The following is a 20,504-nucleotide window of genomic DNA, read 5'->3' as shown; positions in this document are numbered from 1 at the left end:
CACTATATAAAAAAAGTACTTACTGAAAGTTGATTGGTAGACATTCACGGATTAAGAGAAATAGATTGGGATAGAGGTTTGAGGATGACCACAGTTTGATTCACATCCAGTGATGGCTGGACGTCCTTAGTTTTATTTTTGTTTTTCTCTGTGTTAAAGGCACTAATTAGAAGTCTTCCTGATGGAAATGTGAAAATTTGTTTCCTTTATGGAACTGAGGTAACTGCTGAAGTTACAGAAGAAATCTGTCTGTAATCTGTAAATGCCAGTTGAGGCTTTAGGAAGGACTGGGGAAAGGATGGTAAAGTGTAGGAACAAGACCTCCTAGTGACTTAACAAAGGCAGCTTTGGGTCAGACTCAGAGACAGCCGGTGTGTTACTCCCTGCAGAAACCAGGGCTCCCTTGAAGAATGGTTTGGATCGGGATGAACTCCTGATTAAGGAGATCCTTCACTCTGGATTCTGAAGGACACCTGTTTAGCTTCTTGGAGTTGGACAAATCATTTCAACGTTCTTTAAGAACAAGGGGGTTGCACTGGAGGGTTTTGAAGGCGTTCCCAGTCTAATGCTTGATTTTGAGATGGCGAAGGCTAGCTCTGCCCCTGGTCTGTCTTCGCACATTGTCTAGACTCTCACTCAGCCATCCTGGACCTTCGTCCTGCCCCCGATTCAAGATGGGAAGCTTCGGGGCTTTGACCTAGAGATCTCGGGCTAGCGCGATAGGTCCACGGGAAGTTTCTGCCCAGGGCTCCCGAAGAGTGCATCTTGCAACTGGGTTGACAGATTAAAAAGTGGAAAACAAAGTAGCTTGGCATGCTTAAGGCTTCCCTCCACCCACTTTGTGCATATACAAAGGTTTTCTGCCGTGACTAGAATAGCACTTAGGTACTGAACCCCGAAACTCTGAGCCGAGTCCTCAGATCCTCTCCTCTCTGTTGTCCTGCACGAATGAGGAAGAGCCTTCTTTCCACACTGGGAAGCTCCTTGTGGCCTTTCCTCATGGTTGTAGCCCCACCAGGTCCCCAGCACCTTTGGTGTCCCACAGTGTTGCTGTTGATTGATGGTGGTGACAGCCCACCGCCCAGTGGAGAAGACCCTGAGGCCTGGAGTCCGACCGTCCGGCTCAGCTCCAGATCCTACCAGTTAGCTGTTGACCCTGGCCATGTTTCCTCCTCACTCCAGGGCTTAAGCAAGTTTCTTAATGGATCTAAGCTTCTCTTTCCTCTTGTTTAAAGCGGGGATGAAAATCATGCAACTTCCATGTTCTTTCAGTGATTTAGTGCATGTAAAGCATCTAGTAACGTGATTGGCGTCCATGAGGAATCTGAGGATTTTGGTTACAAGATGAGATTCTTCGACGTGCCCTCCTTTCCCTTTGGCAGTTGAAATTTATAGTTCTCCTTAAGTTGTATTCAATAATTTTTTTATCTTACAAAGAGGTAATAATTAAAATGCATTGAAGCAGAAGCTTATCTCAGCAGTCATGATAGGCATTCTAAAAGTACACAGTCATGAATTCACGCAATGGGAACATCCAGCATCTCACTCATTCATATTGACTATTTTACCTGCAAATTACGCAATCCTAGTTTTCTCCCATATTTGAATAGAGCCACTTTGTCGCGTCAGTCTTAACCTTTAGTAATATCCACAGATTACCGGGGACTCTGACCGTCCCCTCCTGATGGACGTGGCCGTCCCCCACCCCCTGGTGGTGCAGTGGCTGGGTCGGCAGGGACCGCTCCTGGCAGAAACCATCTCAGAATTGCACACTGCAGTCTGGACGCTTACGGCCCAAACTAGAAATAGGGCACGATGGAAAATCGTAGCTGTTTCTGGCTGTGATTGCACACCTCAGATGTGCTGGTGATATATTTCCATTTCTATTTCTTTTTTCCCTTGAGATTAGAGAAAGCTATTGTGTAGGAGTGAACATTTAATACTTTCCTACTTCAGATGGATGAAGTAGGAAGTTTGACTCACCTTTCCCGAACTACCACGTGAAGTTTTGCTTACTCTTTTGTCATAGCAGCCATAGGACTGACGAGGATGTTGCTGGTGCTGAAGGCAGAGACTTGTGGCATCCACACTCCAGCTCTGCCGTTCACCGTGGCCCTGGGGAGATTCCTCATCTCTCTCAATCTGAGTTTTTCGTTAGTGAAATGGAGTTAATAGCATCACATAACTAGGCAGGCTGGATGTAAAGATTATAGAAGATAATGCATATGAGACACTTACCACAGGGCCTGACATTTAGTAAACACTGAGCAAATTGTTTCTGTAATTACCATTTTTAAATGCCTGTATGTCACATTTGGAGGGGCACATTTTAAAACAGTAGATAGAAGCATGAACTGTTGGAGGATTAGAACTCAAAAAAGGTAGATAAAAGCATCATGTACCTGTCTTCTTGAGATTTCCTAATAATACTTCACCTGTCAAGTGAATTTTATTGCATTTTAATGAAGTGGCAGCGCACAGGGGGAGCTGTGTACATTTTGTTAATGTGTGATCCTCCCGGAGAGAACATTCTGTTATCCCCTGACGTCTTTGTATCTGTGGAGAGATGTGATGAATCAGAGAAACGGAAAGGTTATTATTTGCGCCTACAGACAGATATAATTTTGTTAATTTAGCAGACCAGTTGAGTGTGCGTAGGTTATGCTTGGGTTAGAGAACAAGGGAAATATGTTTGAGCTCATTTTCAGTTGTCTGCTGTGCAGAGGAACCAGTTAGGTCCTTTTTGTTTGGTTCTGAGGTTTCTTCCATGTTTCTAGAAGCAGTATTCTACAGCCTTTCTGAAGTTCAGTATGAATTAATGAAGCAATAACAAATCATTGTAATGCTTTTGAATGGCAATAAAGATTCATTAATTTCACATTTTATTTAGCTAAGTTTTCTATTTTTAAGTTGTAAGTCCTTTTGGGGGTATTAGATATAATTATCCTTCATTCAAAAAATGAGTTTTTCTGATATTAACCTGGAGTAAGTTATATTTAATTTTAACCTGGAGTAATATTAATGTTAACCTGGAGTAAGTTAATATTTAATTTTGTGTGATCAAAATTATGAATTACAACAGTGTATTTTTGTCAACTAAATGGGTCATTGCTGAGCACAGGTGAAATTGGTAATTGGTTATTTTTCTCACAGTATTTTGCGTTTAATGGGAAACTTCAGGGATTCTAGAGCTTCAACATTTGCAGAGTCCAGCCTGTACCATGGTGTAGAACACGGGGAGTATTGTTAGTTCCGAGTGATCAATCCGTGAGAACAAGTGCAGTGAGATGTTTTTGGTAGACAAAGGGCGAGACGGCACCACTGAACAAAAAGGTGGGACTTGCCAAAGAGAAATGGCTATTTTTGCTTCTTATCCCCAGAGGAGGTAACTCCTGGCTTGAAGTTAAGTTTTGACTGGTTTCAGTGGCTGGACCAAAACATTACAGATACTCTAACCCTCTTTGTAATCATATAATTTCATCTCTTGCTAGTTGACTTACTAAGAAATGTATCCTAGTTTGGGTCCCAGTTGAGGACTTTTCTCTGTCAACCCTGTATAAGATACTTCGGATTTCACTTGTGTATTTAATACATTATTGTGCTTTATGTAAGGTGCTGGGGATACTGGTATTTAAGATGACGTGGCCTCTGCCCTTTTGGAGTTTATAGTGTAGCTGAAGAGTGTATATTTTTATAGCATGCTGGTTGTCTTCCCATTTGTTTGAGGCGATTGAAAGAAATGGAAGGACCTCAACACTCAGGAGATCTGAGCAGCCCGTTATTGTGGACTTTGAAGGTTGCACCTTGTTTCCTTTGCCACTGTGAGAAGGGCTATGCGTGCAGACCGAGCTGTCCGGAGGATGCTGCTGCTCCTGCCTTTTTCCTTAGACAGTGGCCGCCACACGGACACAGCGTGGGGAGCGGGGTTGCTGGACTGTGGGGTCTGAGATCTGGGCCATGGCTCTGGCGTCCTGAGTAGCCTCCAGGAAAGTCAGCACATCTCTCAACCAACTATAAACTTCACGTATCAAAAAATGAAGTGTTGGGCCGTTGGATGATCTCTTAGTGCTCACCTATTTTGACACTTCAATGAGATAATATTTTTAAAGTGCGCCATTTAGTGCCTGACACCTGATTCTAATAACAAACACTTTCATAGCTTGTATTATGTGCCAAGTGTTCTAACCATTATACGCATGTTAGTTGAACATACTATGGTTTTCTCATTTTAGAAGAAAGGAAGCTGAGTCACAGAAAGGCTAGTGACCTTGCTCAAGGTTATGCACCTAGTAAGAGGCATATAAAGCCCTCAGTAAGCCGGAGTTGTTGACACTTTCTCAAGCTGGCAGTTTTGGTTGTTGACGTGCTGCTTTACGTTTTTCTTTTTTCTCTCTAGGTATCATAGAGACGTCAGATCGACTGGACCGTGAATCGACCTCCCATTATTGGCTGACAGTCTTTGCAACCGATCAGGGTGTCGTGCCTCTTTCATCGTTCATAGAGATCTACATAGAGGTTGAGGATGTCAATGACAATGCCCCACAGACATCAGAGCCTGTTTATTACCCAGAAATCTTGGAAAATTCTCCTAAAGATGTGTCTGTGGTCCAGATCGAGGCATTCGATCCAGATTTGAGCTCTAATGACAAGCTCGTGTACAGAATTACAAGTGGAAATCCGCAGGGGTTCTTCGCAGTACATCCTAAAACAGGTATGTGTTAATACTGCTGTGTGCAACGTTCATGCTTATGCTCTTCTGTTAGGGGGAAAAGTAAGAATTAGCATTGATCTGTTACATGCTTTCGTTTTTTGTTAAATTGTTTTCCTTTTGAATTATTCAAAATAAGCCTTTATTTTGGATAAAAATTTAGCCTAACAGGGTGTGGTGGCTCGCGCCTGTAATCCCAGCACTTTGGGAGGCCAAGGCAGGTGGACCACAAGGTCAGGAGATCGAGACCATCCTGGCTAACACGGTGAAACCCCATCTCCTCTAAAAGTACAAAAAATTAGCCGGGCGTGGTGGCAGGCGCCTGTAGTCCCAGCTACTTGGGAGGCTGAGGCAGGAGAATGGCAATGGCTTGAACCCGGGAGGCAGAGCTTGCAGTGAGCTGAGATGGTGCCACTGCACTCCAGCAACAGAGCGAGACTCCGTCTCAAAAAAAAAAAAAATTAGCTTTTTTAACTTTGAGTTTGCTTTTATAAAGCTATTTTACAATTATGCTCATTAGTAGGGTTTCACTTTCAGGTTAAAAAGCAAACATTGTTATTTCAGTAATAGCTCCTAAATTAGTGATATATCTTAAATTTACAGCAAATTCTACTGCTGCTAAGAATTTGAATTGTTCTAAGTCCACTTTTTGTAAAGAATATTAAAAGAGTTTATTTCACAGTTCGCTAGTTTTGTAATGTTTTAAGGTTCTCCCATAGAGCAGTGCTGTATGTGCAGGTGGTAAGGGATTGGGATTAAACAGTTTTCAGACTGGAAGCGGTTGCTTTCCTGAAATGACACCCCAGGCCTTTTGCTTCTAACATTTTTTCCATCGATGTCTGTGACCGACTCCCCTGCTTCCCAGAAGACAGCTCCTTGACCTCAAGATCCTCCTCCAAAATTTTTATAAACTTCTAATCTTTGTTCCTTACTGCACAAGTGATAACTGCGTTCACCCTCCTTGTGAAATAAAGGAAAAGTGAACTAAAAACTTAAGTGCTGAAAAATCAGAAGGCATGGCCAAGCATAAGAAAGTCAGAAGTGTATAAGCATTGTGAGGATGCATTTGGAGTCCACAATGTATGCCTCTCTAGTGCAGTCCCAGACCTCGAGAGAGAAATCTAGAAGTAAAAGCCTTGATTGATGCAATGTGGGTGTGAACAAAAACCCTCAAAGAGATGTTTTCCTATCCTCTTCCCAGACCCCAACAATCATCCTCACGGAAGATTTCTGTGAACAAGCGTGTGCTTGGGGGTTGGGGGGAGATTCCACGCACACCGAGCAGCGCGCACCTTGGGAGCGCTCTCATTCAATTCTGACGGGTTTTCTTGCCTGGACAGCCTCAGATTCTCAGTTCCCAAGAGTGTTCCCTTCCTCCCCCCAGCTGCAAGCCCAGGCCTCCGAAACTCCTGACGGACCAGCTCCAAGTGAGGGTTCGCGTGACCTGTCTTTGGGTTCTGTTACTCTATTAGAACAGCTCACAGAACTCAGGGAAACACTTATATTTACCTGGTTATTACAAAGGACATTTTAAAGGATACAAATAAACAGCCAGATGAAGAGATACACGGGGGCCAAGTCTGCAAGGGTCCCATGCACAGGCCCTTCTGTCCCAGTGGAGTCGGGGTGCACCACCCTCCCAGCACCTGGATAAGTTCTTGTTCACCTTCCTGTAGCCTCCGCGTGTTCAGCGGCCAGAAACTCTGAACTCTGCTTTCTTGGGCCTTTTACGGAGACTTCATTACCTAGGCATGATTGACGCACGGACAGCCATGTCAACATGTGGCTGACAGAGGCCTGTCTCTTCAGATTCTTGGCCTCTGTCTGCAGCGTTTCCGCCTCCAGGATGTGGAGCGGGACCCTCTCTGGAATGAGGGGCTTGTGACGCACAGTCAGATTGGAGTCCTGCCTTGGCAGGTGAAAGGAGAGTGGCAGGTGGTCCGGACAGAGATTCTGTTTCCTGAGGCAAAAAGTGCTACAACATAACCGAAGACTGTGACAGGGGTATGGGAGAGACAAGCCAGAAACCGTGGACAGAAACAAATATACACCCCTCCCCACAACACACATGTGTGTCATATCACAGGTGGCAATTCAAGACCAGAACTACCCCTATAGTAATGTGTGTGATGAATTAGGCTAAGCAGTGTTTTCCATTTTCTTGTGTCTTCTCTCTTTTAGATTAGATTAAGTCCTCTGTGAAGAGACAGATGAGCAAGCAATAAATATTATTTTGGATATCTAAGCACATGGCATAGGTCTGGGCATAATACATATTTGAGGAGTAGGAGAAAGAAACTGAGGAGATGATGTAGCTTAGCATTGCTGTGGGGAGCCTTGAAAACCCTGGGTTCTTCCTGGGGCCCCAGAAATGATGATGTGGCTGCTATGGTGTTATGTCTTGTTGTAGAAACATGATTAACATGACATTGCCTCTCCCCTTTAAATCTCTCTATTCTGACAACTCTAAAGAAAAGGTGTTTGCAGCTCTATGCTGTTACCTTCAGCAGGAGTAAACCCTCTCCAGGTGTCCGCCGCCAGCCCCCAGCCCCGGTGGGAGTACAGGCATTCTGCTGGCAGGGCGGCAGGAGGAAATTCAGTGGACTGCACCCAGAGGCTTTCTTTTCTTACGAGTTGAAGTCAGGTAATAGTGGAGGATACCATAGTTAGTACACAGCAGTATTTGTTGTGAAGTATGTTAAAAACTATGATTAGTAAAGAAGTCCCAACGTTCCACAAATCACCTAAAGTCTCTGAAGATGAAGAACCATATTTTAGCATGGGAATTATTAATATAGGAAATATAGCTTCATAAGATCGGTTTCTAGATGATTCTCTTCCCCCAACTCAGCAGCAAATTGGGGTGTGATCCTCAGGACCCAAAGTGCAGATGCCTCATGTTCTCACAGCCTTTAAAGCAGACTGACTTTTCACAGGTAGGTCGGTGTCGTGGCGGCTTGATTGGGAAGGCTGATGAAAGTCTGTCTGGCAGAAAAAAGTGCTTGAGAGTTACTGACCCATCGCACCACCTGGAGACCCTAAATCGTGTTACTTAATGATTAATGGCTGAGCAAGGAAATCACTGGGCTGGAAATCAAGAGATCTGGGCCATAGGGAGGCCTTCCCTCTGGGATCCTGGGGCAAACTGACTTCCGGGTTCTTCGATTTTGTGATTCGGGGTGTTTCTGCACCCCTGTTAAGGCTTGTGTGTGTAGAGTGCAGGAGCGCCCAGGGTCATTCAGGGCACAGGTGCCTCAGCTGCTTCCACTTGCAGGTGTTACAGTTGCTCTGTTAATGAATATAAGACAGTCAAGAATCTAGTAGATTGATAAACTTGTGCCTTTGAATAAACAAATTTGCTGGAATAAAGTGGATCTACTTGTTTCTTAGTGGGAAACATGAATTTGGGACCCGGGTGATTATCCTCAGTGTCCAGCAGGCTAGAGAGTGCTTCAGTTTATCATCATTTAAAGTGTGTGTTTGTGCATCACGTACAGTCACGCATGGCTGAATGCCAGGGATGCATTTTGAGAAACGCGTCATCAGGTGATTTTGTCAGTGTGTGGACAACATAGAGTGTACTTACCCAAACCTAGATGGTCTAGCCTACTACACACTCAGGCTGTATGGAATGGCCTGTTCTAGTCTACAGACCTGTATACTGCAGGCACTTGTAACGCATTTGTGTGTCCAACATAGCTAAGTATAGAAAAGGTGCAGTAAAAATATGATATTAATCTTTCACAGCCACGGTCGTATGTACAGTTTGAGCGTATATGCAGCCTGTGGTTAGCTGAAACGTCATTACGCAGTGCATGGCTGTATTTATTTACTGAACTTTGAAATTATTTTCCCGAATCTTTGAAAGTTCGTCTACAAAAGTGAAATAACCAAGAGGAACTGGTGTGTGCAGCAGTGTGGCACAGGCCCTCACGGGTCCGGTGGAAGTGCGGCACGGGCCCTCACGGGTCCGGTGGAAGTGTGGCACAGACTCTCATAGGTCTGGTGGAAGTGTGGACAGGCTCTCACGGGTCCGGTGGAAGTGTGGCATGGGCCCTCGGGTCCGGTGGAAGTGTGGCATGGGCTCTCGGGTCTGGTGGAAGTGTGGCATGGGCCCTCAGGTCCGGTGGAAGTGTGGCATGGGCCCTCAGGGATCCGGTGGAAGTGTGGCATGGGCCCTCAGGGATCCGGTGGAAGTGTGGACAGGCTCTCACGGGTCCGGTGGAAGTGTGGCATGGGCCCTCGGGTCCGGTGGAAGTGTGGCATGGGCCCTCAGGGATCCGGTGGAAGTGTGGACAGGCTCTCAGGGATCCGGTGGAAGTGTGGCATGGGCCCTCGGGTCCGGTGGAAGTGTGGCATGGGCCCTCAGGGATCCGGTGGAAGTGTGGACAGGCTCTCAGGGATCCGGTGGAAGTGTGGCATGGGCCCTCGGGTCCGGTGGAAGTGTGGCATGGGCCCTCAGGGATCCGGTGGAAGTGTGGACAGGCTCTCAGGGATCCGGTGGAAGTGTGGCATGGGCCCTCGGGTCTGGTGGAAGTGTGGCATGGGCCCTCGGGTCCAGTGGAAGTGTGGCACGGGCTCTCAGGGATCCGGTGGAAGTGTGGCATGGGCCCTCAGGGATCCGGTGGAAGTGTGGACAGGCTCTCACGGGTCCGGTGGAAGTGTGGACAGGCTCTCATGGGTCCGGTGGAAGTGTGGCATGGGCCCTCGGGCCTGGTGGAAGTGTGGCATGGGCCCTCGGGTCTGGTGGAAGTGTGGACAGGCTCTCACGGGTCCGGTGGAAGTGTGGCATGGGCCCTCGGGTCCGGTGGAAGTGTGGCATGGGCTCTCACGGGTCCAGTGGAAGTAGGAAACCGGCAGTGGGTGTGACTGTGAAGATGAGGCCCTGTGGAACAGGTACTGGGCTGATTGTGAAGGTGGTAACAATAGATTGATGGAGAGGAGGTAGAAGGTGTTTTTATGTTGGGGGCAATTTGAAGGAATGGTGAGTTGGAGACCAAGAAATAAGTGTACGGGAGATGGCTACACTCAATGGAAAACCTCGAATGCTGGAATAAGGGTGAAAGAGGTTATTTGTTATTTTTATGAATAAAAGTGACCTTTTTTTGAGAGTCGGTATAAAGTGCCTTGCAACATTTTGGATAAACTTAAATAAAATGACCTCACTAAAAGTTTTTTTGGAAAAGAGGAAGACATCTCGGCAATATTTTTCTCTCCTTACCCTTTTGTCACAGTATAACAAAATATTTTAAAAGCCACAACCAGAAACCTTCCTAGGAGTGGGTTTAGTGAGTGATCTTACGAATTTTGTGCTCTAAACAAGTTTGAGTGAACTTTTTTGAATGCTTTTTCTCTTTAAGGTTTTTGTGCTTAATTGTGGTGCCGAGAACTGTCCGTCTGCATTTCAGACCATTCTTATTACATTGTTTACAAGTGGGGGGGCAGTGGGTTTTCATTTTTAGGAGATACAAGTGGAAGACCATATCCATTTTCCTTTTGTGATATATACACTTCTGTTGACATCACTAATTTTAATAACATTTTTTGTTTGTGTCCATTATTAGTTATAGGGTAAATGTGCTTCTTTTAACATAAGCTGCACGCTTGTTCCAGGTGGAAGAGAGACAGGAGCGTAGAATTCAGATTGTTTGGCGCCTTGGCAGCTCCGGCGCCTGCAAACAAAAGCGTCACAGCTTTGTGGTATGTCAAGGACAGAGAAGAAAGGGAGTCCTGAACAAAAGCGACTAGTGTGAGCTTCTCATGTCTCATTATTCACGAACAACCTCTGGAAATCGACACCACGCTTGCAGAGTCTTTTTAAAGTTACTGCTTTGAACTTGGAGGAGTTGATATGCAACTTACAATTCACGTTTATTAATACTTTTGAAGTGTTACTTTTAGACACGTGCGTCCTTTAGAAGAGACCACCGTCTTACTCTCTTATCTGTATGTTTGATATTTTTCAAGTTTTTGCTACAAACCAAGTAGTGAATCTTTATTTTTAAAAAGCTTTTTTGAGGTGTAATTGACTTACAGCAAATTGCACATATTTAAAGTCTACAAATTGATAAGCTTTGACGTAGCTTTTACACCTGAGAAAGCACCACCACTCTCAGGGAGTGAACACACCCATCATTCCCAAAGGTCTGCTCACACTTCTCTATTCCCCCTTCCAGCCCTCCCACCTGCATCTCTAGTCAACTGCTGGTGTGCTTTCTAGCACTAAATGATAGTGTGCATTTCCTAGAATTTTATATTCGTGAACTCACGTGGCATGTACTCTTTTTGGTAAGGCTTCTTACAGTTCGCATGTTTATTTGAGATTCATGCATGTTTTAGCGTGTATTAGGACTACGTTTCTTTTCATTGCTGTGTATCCTTTGTGTAGATAGATTAATTTGTGTATCCACTCACCTGGTGATAGGCATTTGTATTGTTGCCAGGTTTTGGCTGTTTATAAATAAAGCTGCTGCGAACATTGAGTACAAGTCCTTCTGTGGACGCCTACTTCCGTTTCTCTTGGACGTCACCTAGGGGTGCATAGCTGGCTGGAAACTGTCTCAAGGCAGCAAGCTGCTGCGATCGCGGCTCTCCCCTCATCTGTTTCTCTCAGGGATCCCTGTCTTTCTTTGCCTGATGTCTAGTGTCGTGTCACCAGCCAGTGCATTCATTTTGTCTGCTTCTTGGTAGTTTTATGTTAAAGCGTAAATCTGATCCCCTCACTAGAAGTGGAAGGTCAGCTATTGCATTTAAATCAGAAAAAGATGACTTTTTAAGTTTAGAAGCTCCATCAACGTGGATGGACTATAAACACCTCCTTTAATAAACAGTGAATCTTCTTAGCCAGGGTTTTTGTGTCTTTAAGGACTAAAAACTGAATTTCTAGGTTTATTTTAAATGGAAACTTAGCAATATCCTGGGTATGTTTCTGGAGTTTGTGGAAATACGGATATATATGCACTTTTTGTCCCTCCCAAATTGTGCTGTTGTGTTGTACCCAGTAGCCAGGATGGCACTCCTCAGTCCTCCTTCCCCGGAGTACCGTTCACATCAGTTTACTCTGCTCAGCAAGGCCGGAAGGCAGATGTGTGTTTGTGATGTGTGTTTGTGATGTATGTGCACGTGTGGGTAGCACACTTCATCATTTCTATCACTTGTTTTAAATAGGTAATGCAATCACATGGTAAAACACACAAAAAGTACAAGAAGATACCCAGTCAAGTTTTACCCAGTTCTCCAGACACTCAGTTCCCTTCCTTAGTATATTCACTCTATTTTCTTATTTTCTCTATCCTGAATGCTGTGGCATCTGGGCCCTCACTGAGTGGGGAAGGACTGCCCCTTCCGGGACTCGGGATAGCAAATGACGGGTGCAGGACCATGCCTTTCATACACAAGCTGACCAGTCCGGAGTCCCGCTCCACACCACCACCTGTGTCATACCCGGGTCATCTCAGAGCCAGCGCTAGACAACTGGGGACAGCTATGCCCCAGAGCCTTTGAAATTGCGTAAACCAGCCAATCCATAGCGTCTCGCTCTAGCCTTTCTGTGAGATCCTCAGTCCAGCTTTCCCGGTTCCTTCCACCTCCAGACCGACCCTGGCACGGTCCCGTGTGGCCCGGTACAGCCTTTGCCACCTTCAGTGGGGGTAGCGTGGCCTCCTCTTGGGGAAGTAGCAGATTGCCTTTTCACTGGCGGTCATACCTCATCTGTTGTCTCACCATACCTGAATAATAAAATCTACTACTTAAAGACAGCTAGTGTTTGCATTTTCTTTCACTTGTATGCAGGCAAGAAAGAATATGTTGGTTTTTTCCTCACCTTTGGACACAGATAGCGTACTGTATACATGGATATGCATCTTGAATTTTTCTGTAACAGTATTGGATGCTGTGCTTTTAAGATCACCTTGGCCAAGTGTGGTGGCTCATGCCTGTAATCCCAGCACTTTTGGGAGGCTGAGGCTTGTGGATCACTTGAGGTCAGGAGTTCGAATCCAGCCTGGCCAACATGGCGAAACCCTATCTCTGCTAAAAACAAAAATTAGCTGGGTGTGGTGTTGCACACCTTAATCCCAGCTGCTTGGGAGGCTGAGGCATGAGAATTGCTTGAACCCGGGAGGCAGAGTTGCAGTAAGCCGAGATCACTCCACTGCCCTCCAGCCTAGGCAACAGAGTGAGACCACATCTCAAAGAACAAACAAACAAAAAACCCCAAGACACCTTATTGTGGTTACTGATGAATTTGACACATTATTATAGGAATATATATGCATATCCACATACCTTTCACTGTCCATTTCACTGATCTTCTGATTTTATCTAATCAATGTTTACTTTTTACCTCTTCTCATTCATCTTCCTCTTTGAGAACAAATACAGTAAGAAAGACTTTTATTTATGACTTTAAATAAATTTATTAAAAAGTTTAGTAGTTAATGGTACAGGGCATCCTCTTTGACTGTGTATGTTTGTGTTTGTGATTTCTGTGTGTCTATATGTGCATCTTAAAAGGTTTAGGCTCTGTAACAGCTGCTACCTGTATTTCTGTCCTCTTGAGATTTTAAATAGGTAATGCAATCACATAGTACACAATTCAATATGTATATACCATAAAAACCTCATTTGTTAAATACTGAATCTTCTTAACGGAGGTTTTGTGTTTTGATTTCAGCTTCATGTTTCTTAGGTTTTCAACCTTCATCGATCCTGTAGAGTGATTTTTTTTTTTTTTTCTTCGAGACAGTGTCTCACTCTGTCGTCCAGGCTGGAGTGCAGTGGTGCCATTTGCCTCACCGCAGCCTCAAACTCCTGTGCCCAAGTTCTTCCTTCCTCAGCCTCCTGAGTAACTGAGACCACAGACATGCACCACCATGCCCAGCTCATTTTTATATTTTTTGTAGAAATAGGGGTCTCGCCATGTTGCTCAGACTGGTCTCCAACTTCTGAGCTCAAACAATCCTCCTGTCTTGGCCTCCCAAAGTGGGATTTTTACAGGCGTGAGCCACCGTGCCCAACCTGCAGAGTAAAAGTTTCCTGTGTTTTGGAGGCTGATCCTTACTCAAAATCCCGTCTCATTATCGTGGAGCACACATTGCACTGTTAGAATCTTGTTGGTCCTGCCGGTTCGTTCTCTTTGAGCAGACTTCCATCAGCTATCTCATGCCTCTTCCCTTGGAGAGCTGAGCTGGAAGGAGACAGCCCAAGGGAAACCAGGAAAGCCTAATTTTCCTTCTTTTGCCACCTTTTTGTCTTATTCTCTGAAGTTTTTTTATACCACTCTTCCACCTGTCTGCTGTGTCTTGCCATCACTTTTGGATAGGGCTGGAACAGAACTTTCGTTAGGAGTCAGAGGAACTTGACAAGCGTGTCTCGTCTGTTACAAGCAGCTTCCACAGACTTCATCTTTACAAGAGCCCTGTGAGATGGTTACTGCAGATACCAGTAGCCTGCTGCGTTCCTTGTTTACATTTTCTTCATTTTACAAATAATCTGAAGACTTCACAGAGGTCAGAGCTGCCAGAGGTCAGGCAATGTGAATTTCCTGGCTGCCGCTTCTCAGTGCGTGGTGCCAGTCTCCGTCCTGTGCCTTTGCGTTTGGGTGTGAATGTGGCTGTGCAGCCAGTTTTTCTGTTTTGTATCTACTCCTTGTATTGAGGGATTCTGTTTCATATAATAGTTGCTTTTCAGGCTAATCTTATTCCTATGGTGCCATCAGACCAAAAATGGGAAACTTTTAAGTAACGCTAGATTTTTTAACTTAGTTTTATGAACCATGGACCTCGGGTCATCAAACTGTTCCTATAAAGGGCCACACAGGGCTTTTGGGTTTGTGGGCCATTCAGTCTCTGTCATACCACTCAGCCTTGTCACTGTAGCCCAGAGGCTGCTGCTGTACATGATATGGAAATGAGTGAGCACGGCTGTGTTCCAGGAAAACTTTACAAATAAATAAATAATTCAATAAAATTTGAATTTTCTGTCCTTTTCATGTATCACAAAAGTTTTTTTCAACCCTTTAAAAATGCAAAAGCCATTCTTCACTAGCCAGCCACACAAAAACAAGCTACGGTGGTTTCCTGACTCCTGATGACTTGATGTATTTACTGGTGGGACTAGTTAAGCAATTTCATTGATTGCTAATTTTGAAAATTATTTTGAAGGGATAGACTTTTATATATCTGAAGTAAAAATTGAATCCCTCCCGTTGCTGTAAGCAAGAATGCTTAGAAAGGATTATTTGTATTTTGTTTCTCTTGGTTGTTAATAATACAATTATTCTTTAAAGAAGAGCATTTAGAGTATCAGTTATCAAGGTTGAAATCTCAGATGAGATTTCACAGGTTGGTTAGTAGACTATTAGATCTCTTCCACATTGGGAAGTAATTGTTTCTCACTAGAAGATAAATTTTCCTAGATTTTGAGGTTTTCATACTTTTTTTGTGTTCATGTGTCCTGTTAAGAAGTTTTCAGAGCTCCCAATTTCAGCTCAGACACTTGGCTCTAAGTATACTTAGCAGGTCTTTATCGGTTCCCCCATTTTGTTTATTCTCTTATTCTGTGTTGAGATGTTATACTCAAATTACTCAGTTTCCATTTCGTATGCTTTTTAGAGGACAGCGTTATACAGTGGTCCATTTTTTATTCGCTTCTTTACATGTAAAATACTGTAGTATAGAATTATTTATGTTTACTGTAGGAAATGTGATTTGTGATTGCAGACAGATTGGGTAGAGATGTGTAGTTTTTGTGTGGTAATCCCTGAAGCATGTAGTAAAGTTACCAAACGGTAGAAGAACTAGTAGGTATACTGGGTGCCCATCAGGTGTTAGTCCAGTAACACTTTACAACTATTTTTTTCTGAACCAAAGTAAATGGCATTTTATTGTGGCTGGAACGAGTACTGAACAAAGTGCAATAGGAAATAGCTAAAGCTGCAAACAACTTCCAGGGGTTTCCGGTAACATTTGATAGCTGCAAAGGAAGGAAAGGACGGGCCAGTCGCGTTACAATGGCAGGAATTCATTAAAAAAAAATTACCTATTTGCAGTCTTTTTACCAAGATAGGCAAATATTTTAAGGTGGAATCTGTAGATTTTTTTCCTACCTCTTTTTCATGCTCGTTATTATTTTATAAAATAAGTGAAGTATATTATCTCCAAAGTTTGCAGGAAGTCACATTTTATTCAGTACATTTCTGCCGATGTTGATGATGACAAGCTTTTTCCTCCTTAAATCGGTTAACTTGAATCTTTATGATAAATTCTGTCAGGAGCATTTGGTTTTTCTATAGCTGCTGAATATTATTTGCTAAAATTATAGTTAAGATTTTGCATGTGGGTGCCCGAGATTAGTCTTTTTATGTCAACATGATGTTAACCTTATAAAATGGGTTGTGTACCCTACTCTCTCTTTCTCTCCCTGCTATATCTGGCATTTATAAGATCACTGAAGGCAGTTCCCTGTAAATTGAGTTTTGCCGTCGATCTTATGTTTTAACGCCATCAATTTTCAACAAGAAACAGCTAGTGAGATAGAATTGAAGCCAGAAGAGACGTCTGAAGACTGTAGGGTACAGGCTCCCTGTGTGACGCCCCGTGTGACTTTAGACTAGTCATTTGATTAATTTTATTAGTGTTTTCTTTGGAACTCTGAAAGTTTGAACCAAATGAGTTCTGAGCGGCTTTCCAGCCTTGCCATTCTATGAATAGAATTCCATTTTTGGCTCCACGCCTAATCCTGCCGGCACCAGTACTGCAGTGACAAACAATAGCTGCTCAGATGGCCACAGCTGCCAAACGAGCTCGCAGCAGGCTGTGGTGAAATGCGGTCTTAGAACAGCACCGAATAAAGACAGGGTGGCGCTGCCGAGGATCTCTGAGCTCACAGTCTAGGGCTCTGAGGGGCTGGATGCTGAGTGATGAGTGAAGGAAAAGTTGCGTGTTTGCTCATGGCCAGCAAGGCAGTCTGTTTTGCGGAAGCGGAGGACGTGATGCCTTCCCGCCAGTGGGCAGTCGGCTTGTCGGCTCTGCGTGGTCAGTGGTGACTCTGGTGTATGTTTCGGGGGGATCCAGCGTTGGCTCAGGTCCTTATGGGCCAGGGCCACCCTCATTCATTATTGTATCCACCGCAGAACCAGGCATGATACTCATGAAAGATTTTTAAAAGCAGCCACATTTGAAGGACTTTTCCTTTCACCCACTGGAAGAGGAGGCCTAGCAGTTGAAGCAGACAGTCGCTGCCCTTGGTGCCGTTTCTGTCACTCCCCGCTCACCTGCGCCTTCTGCCCACCCCACTGTACAGCTCTCAGGCCTGCACCGGGATCTCTCAGTCACATACACAGCCTGGGTCTGGGGCCGTTTCCTTTTATTTAAGCTGGTTGGGTACAGATCAGTAGACTCGAATGTTCCATGGATGACGTGTTTACAAAGGCACAGTCAGGTGCTACCTGGAGTTCCACAGTTAGAGTCTGTTATTTCTGCATCTCATGTTGCTTTATTTTACTTTAATACCTCATTGTAAAAATCAAAATAATGACCGGTTTTGTGGCCCTCTTTGTTTTCCAGGCGTCTTGTGGGTCCCTGTAGTTTTCTGGTAGCTTTTTTACCTAACTCCGAGCAAGCTCTCTTTCAACACTGAACCGCGGACCTTTACAACAATTTTTAGGAGCCCAAGATTTGTAACGTGTCCTATAAAGTTCTAAAGCACTTTTACTTAAATCTCTGACCTCTGGTATCTTCCCTGTTTATGTAATTTATGTTCATTTTTCCTAGTATTAGGCCTTTTTACTGTCCTTTCTTCTGTATAACAGAAGCAACAGGTATGGTTAAAATCGGAAGGACAGTTTGGGTAAACACGGGGTGAGCACAGGTAAGTTTTTCTGACTAAAGACAACATTAGGCAAATTATTTTTGCAAACACATTTTGATTAAGCCACTGTACCCCCAGGCCCGTGTTGCTGGTGGAGTGAGCCCTCGAGGACATAGAGGCTGTTTTACTTTCCTCGGAATTGAAGCGTCTGTTCTGTCTTGGTTCTTACATGAAACAGCTTTAGAGCTGGAACTTTGTGTGTTACAGGCTTTAAGCTAGAATTTATTCATATGAATAGAGTTGCTAAGTCAATATTTAGGGAGTTTTTCTATTATGGAGGGGAAATAATATACTCAGAACTGATGTGTGGTTTGTGTCATATTTTATATATTCGTAACTGAAAACAAGACTTAGCTGAATTGTGGTTCTCCACCAGCGATGTTGAGGAAGCCCCATTCCAGAGCCGCGGCATCCTGCTCTCTCCTCCTCCTGAGGGATCCTGTTCTCTCCTCCCCTGAGGGATCCTGTTTTCTCCTTCTCCTGAGGGATCCTGCTCTCTCCTCCTCCTGAGGGATCCTGCTCTCTCCTTTCCTGAGGGATCCTGTTCTCTCTTCCCCTGAGGGATCCTGTTCTCTCCTCCTCTGAGGGATCCTGTTCTCTCCTCCCCTGAGGGATCCTGCTCTCTCCTCCCCTGAGGGATCCTCTTCTCTCCTCCCCTGAGGGATCCTGCTCTCTCCTCCCCTGAGGGATCCTCTTCTCTCCTCCCCTGAGGGATCCTCTTCTCTCCTCCTCCTGAGGGATCCTGCTCTCTCCTCCTCCTGAGGGATCCTGTTCTCTCCTCCTCTGAGGGATCCTGTTTTCTCCTCCTCTTGAGGGATCCTGCTCTCTCCTCCTCATGGGATCCTGTTCTCTCCTCCTCTGAGGGATCCTGTTCTCTCCTCCTCTGAGGGATCCTGCTCTCTCCTCCCCTGAGGGATCCTGCTCTCTCCTCCTCCTGAGGGATCCTGTTCTCTCCTCCTCTGAGGGATCCTGTTTTCTCCTCCTCTTGAGGGATCCTGCTCTCTCCTCCTCATGGGATCCTGTTCTCTCCTCCTCTGAGGGATCCTGTTCTCTCCTCCTCTGAGGGATCCTGCTCTCTCCTCCCCTGAGGGATCCTGCTCTCTCCTCCTCCTGAGGGATCCTGCTCTCTCCTCCTCCTGAGGGATCCTGTTCTCTCCTCCTCCTGAGGGATCCTGTTCTCTCCTCCTCTGAGGGATCCTGTTCTCTCCTCCTCTGAGGGATCCTGTTCTCTCCTCCTCTGAGGGATCCTGTTCTCTCCTCCCCTGAGGGATCCTGCTCTCTCCTCCTCCTGAGGGATCCTGTTCTCTCCTCCCCTGAGGGATCCTGTTTTCTCCTCCTCCGTGGGATCCTGTTCTCTCCTCCTCTGAGGGATCCTGTTCTCTCCTCCCCTGAGGGATCCTGTTCTCTCCTCCCCTGAGGGATCCTGTTCTCTCCTCCTCTGAGGGATCCTGTTCTCTCCTCCCCTGAGGGATCCTGCTCTCTCCTCCTCCTGAGGGATCCTGTTCTCTCCTCCCCTGAGGGATCCTGTTTTCTCCTCCTCCGTGGGATCCTGTTCTCTCCTCCTCTGAGGGATCCTCTTCTCTCCTCCTCCTGAGGGATCCTGCTCTCTCCTCCTCTGAGGGACCCTGTTCTCTCCTCCTCTGAGGGATCCTGTTCTCTCCTCCTCTGAGGGATCCTGCTCTCCTCCTCTGAGGGATCCTGCTCTCTCCTCCTCTGAGGGATCCTGTTCTCTCCTCTTCTGAGGGATCCTGCTCTCTCCTCCCCTGAGGGATCCTGCTCTCTCCTCCTCTGAGGGACCCTGTTCTCTCCTCCTCTGAGGGATCCTGTTCTCTCCTCCTCTGAGGGATCCTGCTCTCTCCTCCTCTGAGGGATCCTGTTCTCTCCTCCTCTGAGGGATCCTGTTCTCTCCTCTTCTGAGGGATCCTGCTCTCTCCTCCCCTGAGGGATCCTGCTCTCTCCTCCTCCTGAGGGATCCTGCTCTCTCCTCCTCTGAGGGATCCTCTTCTCTCCTCCTCCTGAGGGATCCTGCTCTCTCCTCCTCTGAGGGATCCTGTTCTCTCCTCCCCTGAGGGATCCTGTTCTCTCCTCCTCTGAGGGATCCTGCTCTCTCCTCCTCTGAGGGATCCTGTTCTCTTCTCCCCTGAGGGACAGCATCATGACTTGACTTGGGAATTTTATTTTTTTTAAGTGATCCCAGATCACCTTTGGAGCTGAGTTACTTGTTTAATCCTCTGCTTTTTGTCTCGTATGTAGAGTGAGAAGCCTACAAAGCCATAAAACATTTCAAGTGAAGACACTGATAAAATACAGAAAGTAATAAAAGTGGCTATCTCTGAATTACAGAATTGTTTGCCAGTGTTACCCAATTCTTTTAGAAAATATGTTTTCAGTACTTTAATTTGCTGTCCAAATAAAAAGATATATTCGTGTGTATATCCAAACTCATCAAATTATGTACCTTAAACGTATGTAGTTTTTTATATATCACTTATACCTCAATAAAGCCATCAATGTATTAAAAAACAGGTGTATTTCCCTAAGGCTGCTTTCCACAAATTTAAACGACAGAGGTGGATTCTGTCGCAATTCTGGAGGCCAGAAGTTTGAATTCCAGGGGCCGTGAGGGCCTCGCTCCCTCTGAAGGCACTGAGGGAGGACCCATCCTCGCTTCTCCCGGTCTCCAGGCACCTGCTGACTTGAGACAGCACCACTCCAGTCTCTGGCTCAGTCATCAGATGCCCTTCTTGCCTGGGTCTCTGACTCAAATCTCCCTCTACCTTTCTCTTAAAAAGACTCTTGCTCTTGAATTTAGGGCCACCATAAATCCAAGGTGGTCTCCTCTTGAGGTTCTTAATTACGTCTTCAGGGATGCTTATCCAAGTCAGTTCACGCTCACAGCTTCCAGGAGCCACCATTCCATCTACCA

General features: G+C 45.3%; 2 protein-coding genes across 5 annotated transcripts in view; both read left to right on the top strand.

The window, feature by feature from the left end:
* FAT1 (FAT atypical cadherin 1) overlaps positions 1-20,504 on the top strand; it is a 142,685-nt gene that overhangs the window by 61,045 nt on the left and 61,136 nt on the right. For all 4 annotated transcript variants that reach the window (XM_078002554.1, XM_078002553.1, XM_015139660.3 and 1 more), the window contains exon 3: positions 4,397-4,711. In XM_078002554.1, the coding sequence (XP_077858680.1) occupies positions 4,397-4,711 (315 nt within the window). The remainder of the gene's footprint in view (positions 1-4,396; positions 4,712-20,504) is intronic.
* On the top strand, positions 5,769-9,695 carry LOC144341041 (uncharacterized). The gene is made up of 4 exons (XM_078002754.1): positions 5,769-5,788; positions 7,236-7,352; positions 8,604-8,829; positions 8,892-9,695. Exons 1-4 carry the CDS (start codon positions 5,769-5,771, stop codon positions 9,555-9,557), a joined length of 1,029 nt encoding a protein of 342 aa, XP_077858880.1. The 3' UTR covers positions 9,558-9,695.

The sequence above is a fragment of the Macaca mulatta genome, chromosome 5 (genome assembly GCF_049350105.2).
Source record: "Macaca mulatta isolate MMU2019108-1 chromosome 5, T2T-MMU8v2.0, whole genome shotgun sequence".
Classification (NCBI taxonomy): domain Eukaryota; kingdom Metazoa; phylum Chordata; class Mammalia; order Primates; family Cercopithecidae; genus Macaca; species Macaca mulatta.
The sequence above is the reverse complement of the archived record's forward strand: the minus strand, read 5'-3'. Positions and strand labels throughout refer to the sequence as shown.

Excerpts from the sequence above, each read along its gene's own strand:
- LOC144341041 (XM_078002754.1), top strand. The coding sequence starts at position 5,769 with ATGCATTTGGAGTCCACAAT. Across the intron at positions 5,789-7,235 it reads ATGCATTTGGAGTCCACAAT|GTGTCCGCCGCCAGCCCCCA; the intron begins GTATGCCTCTCT and ends AACCCTCTCCAG. Across the intron at positions 8,830-8,891 it reads AGTGTGGCATGGGCCCTCAG|GGATCCGGTGGAAGTGTGGA; the intron begins GTCCGGTGGAAG and ends ATGGGCCCTCAG.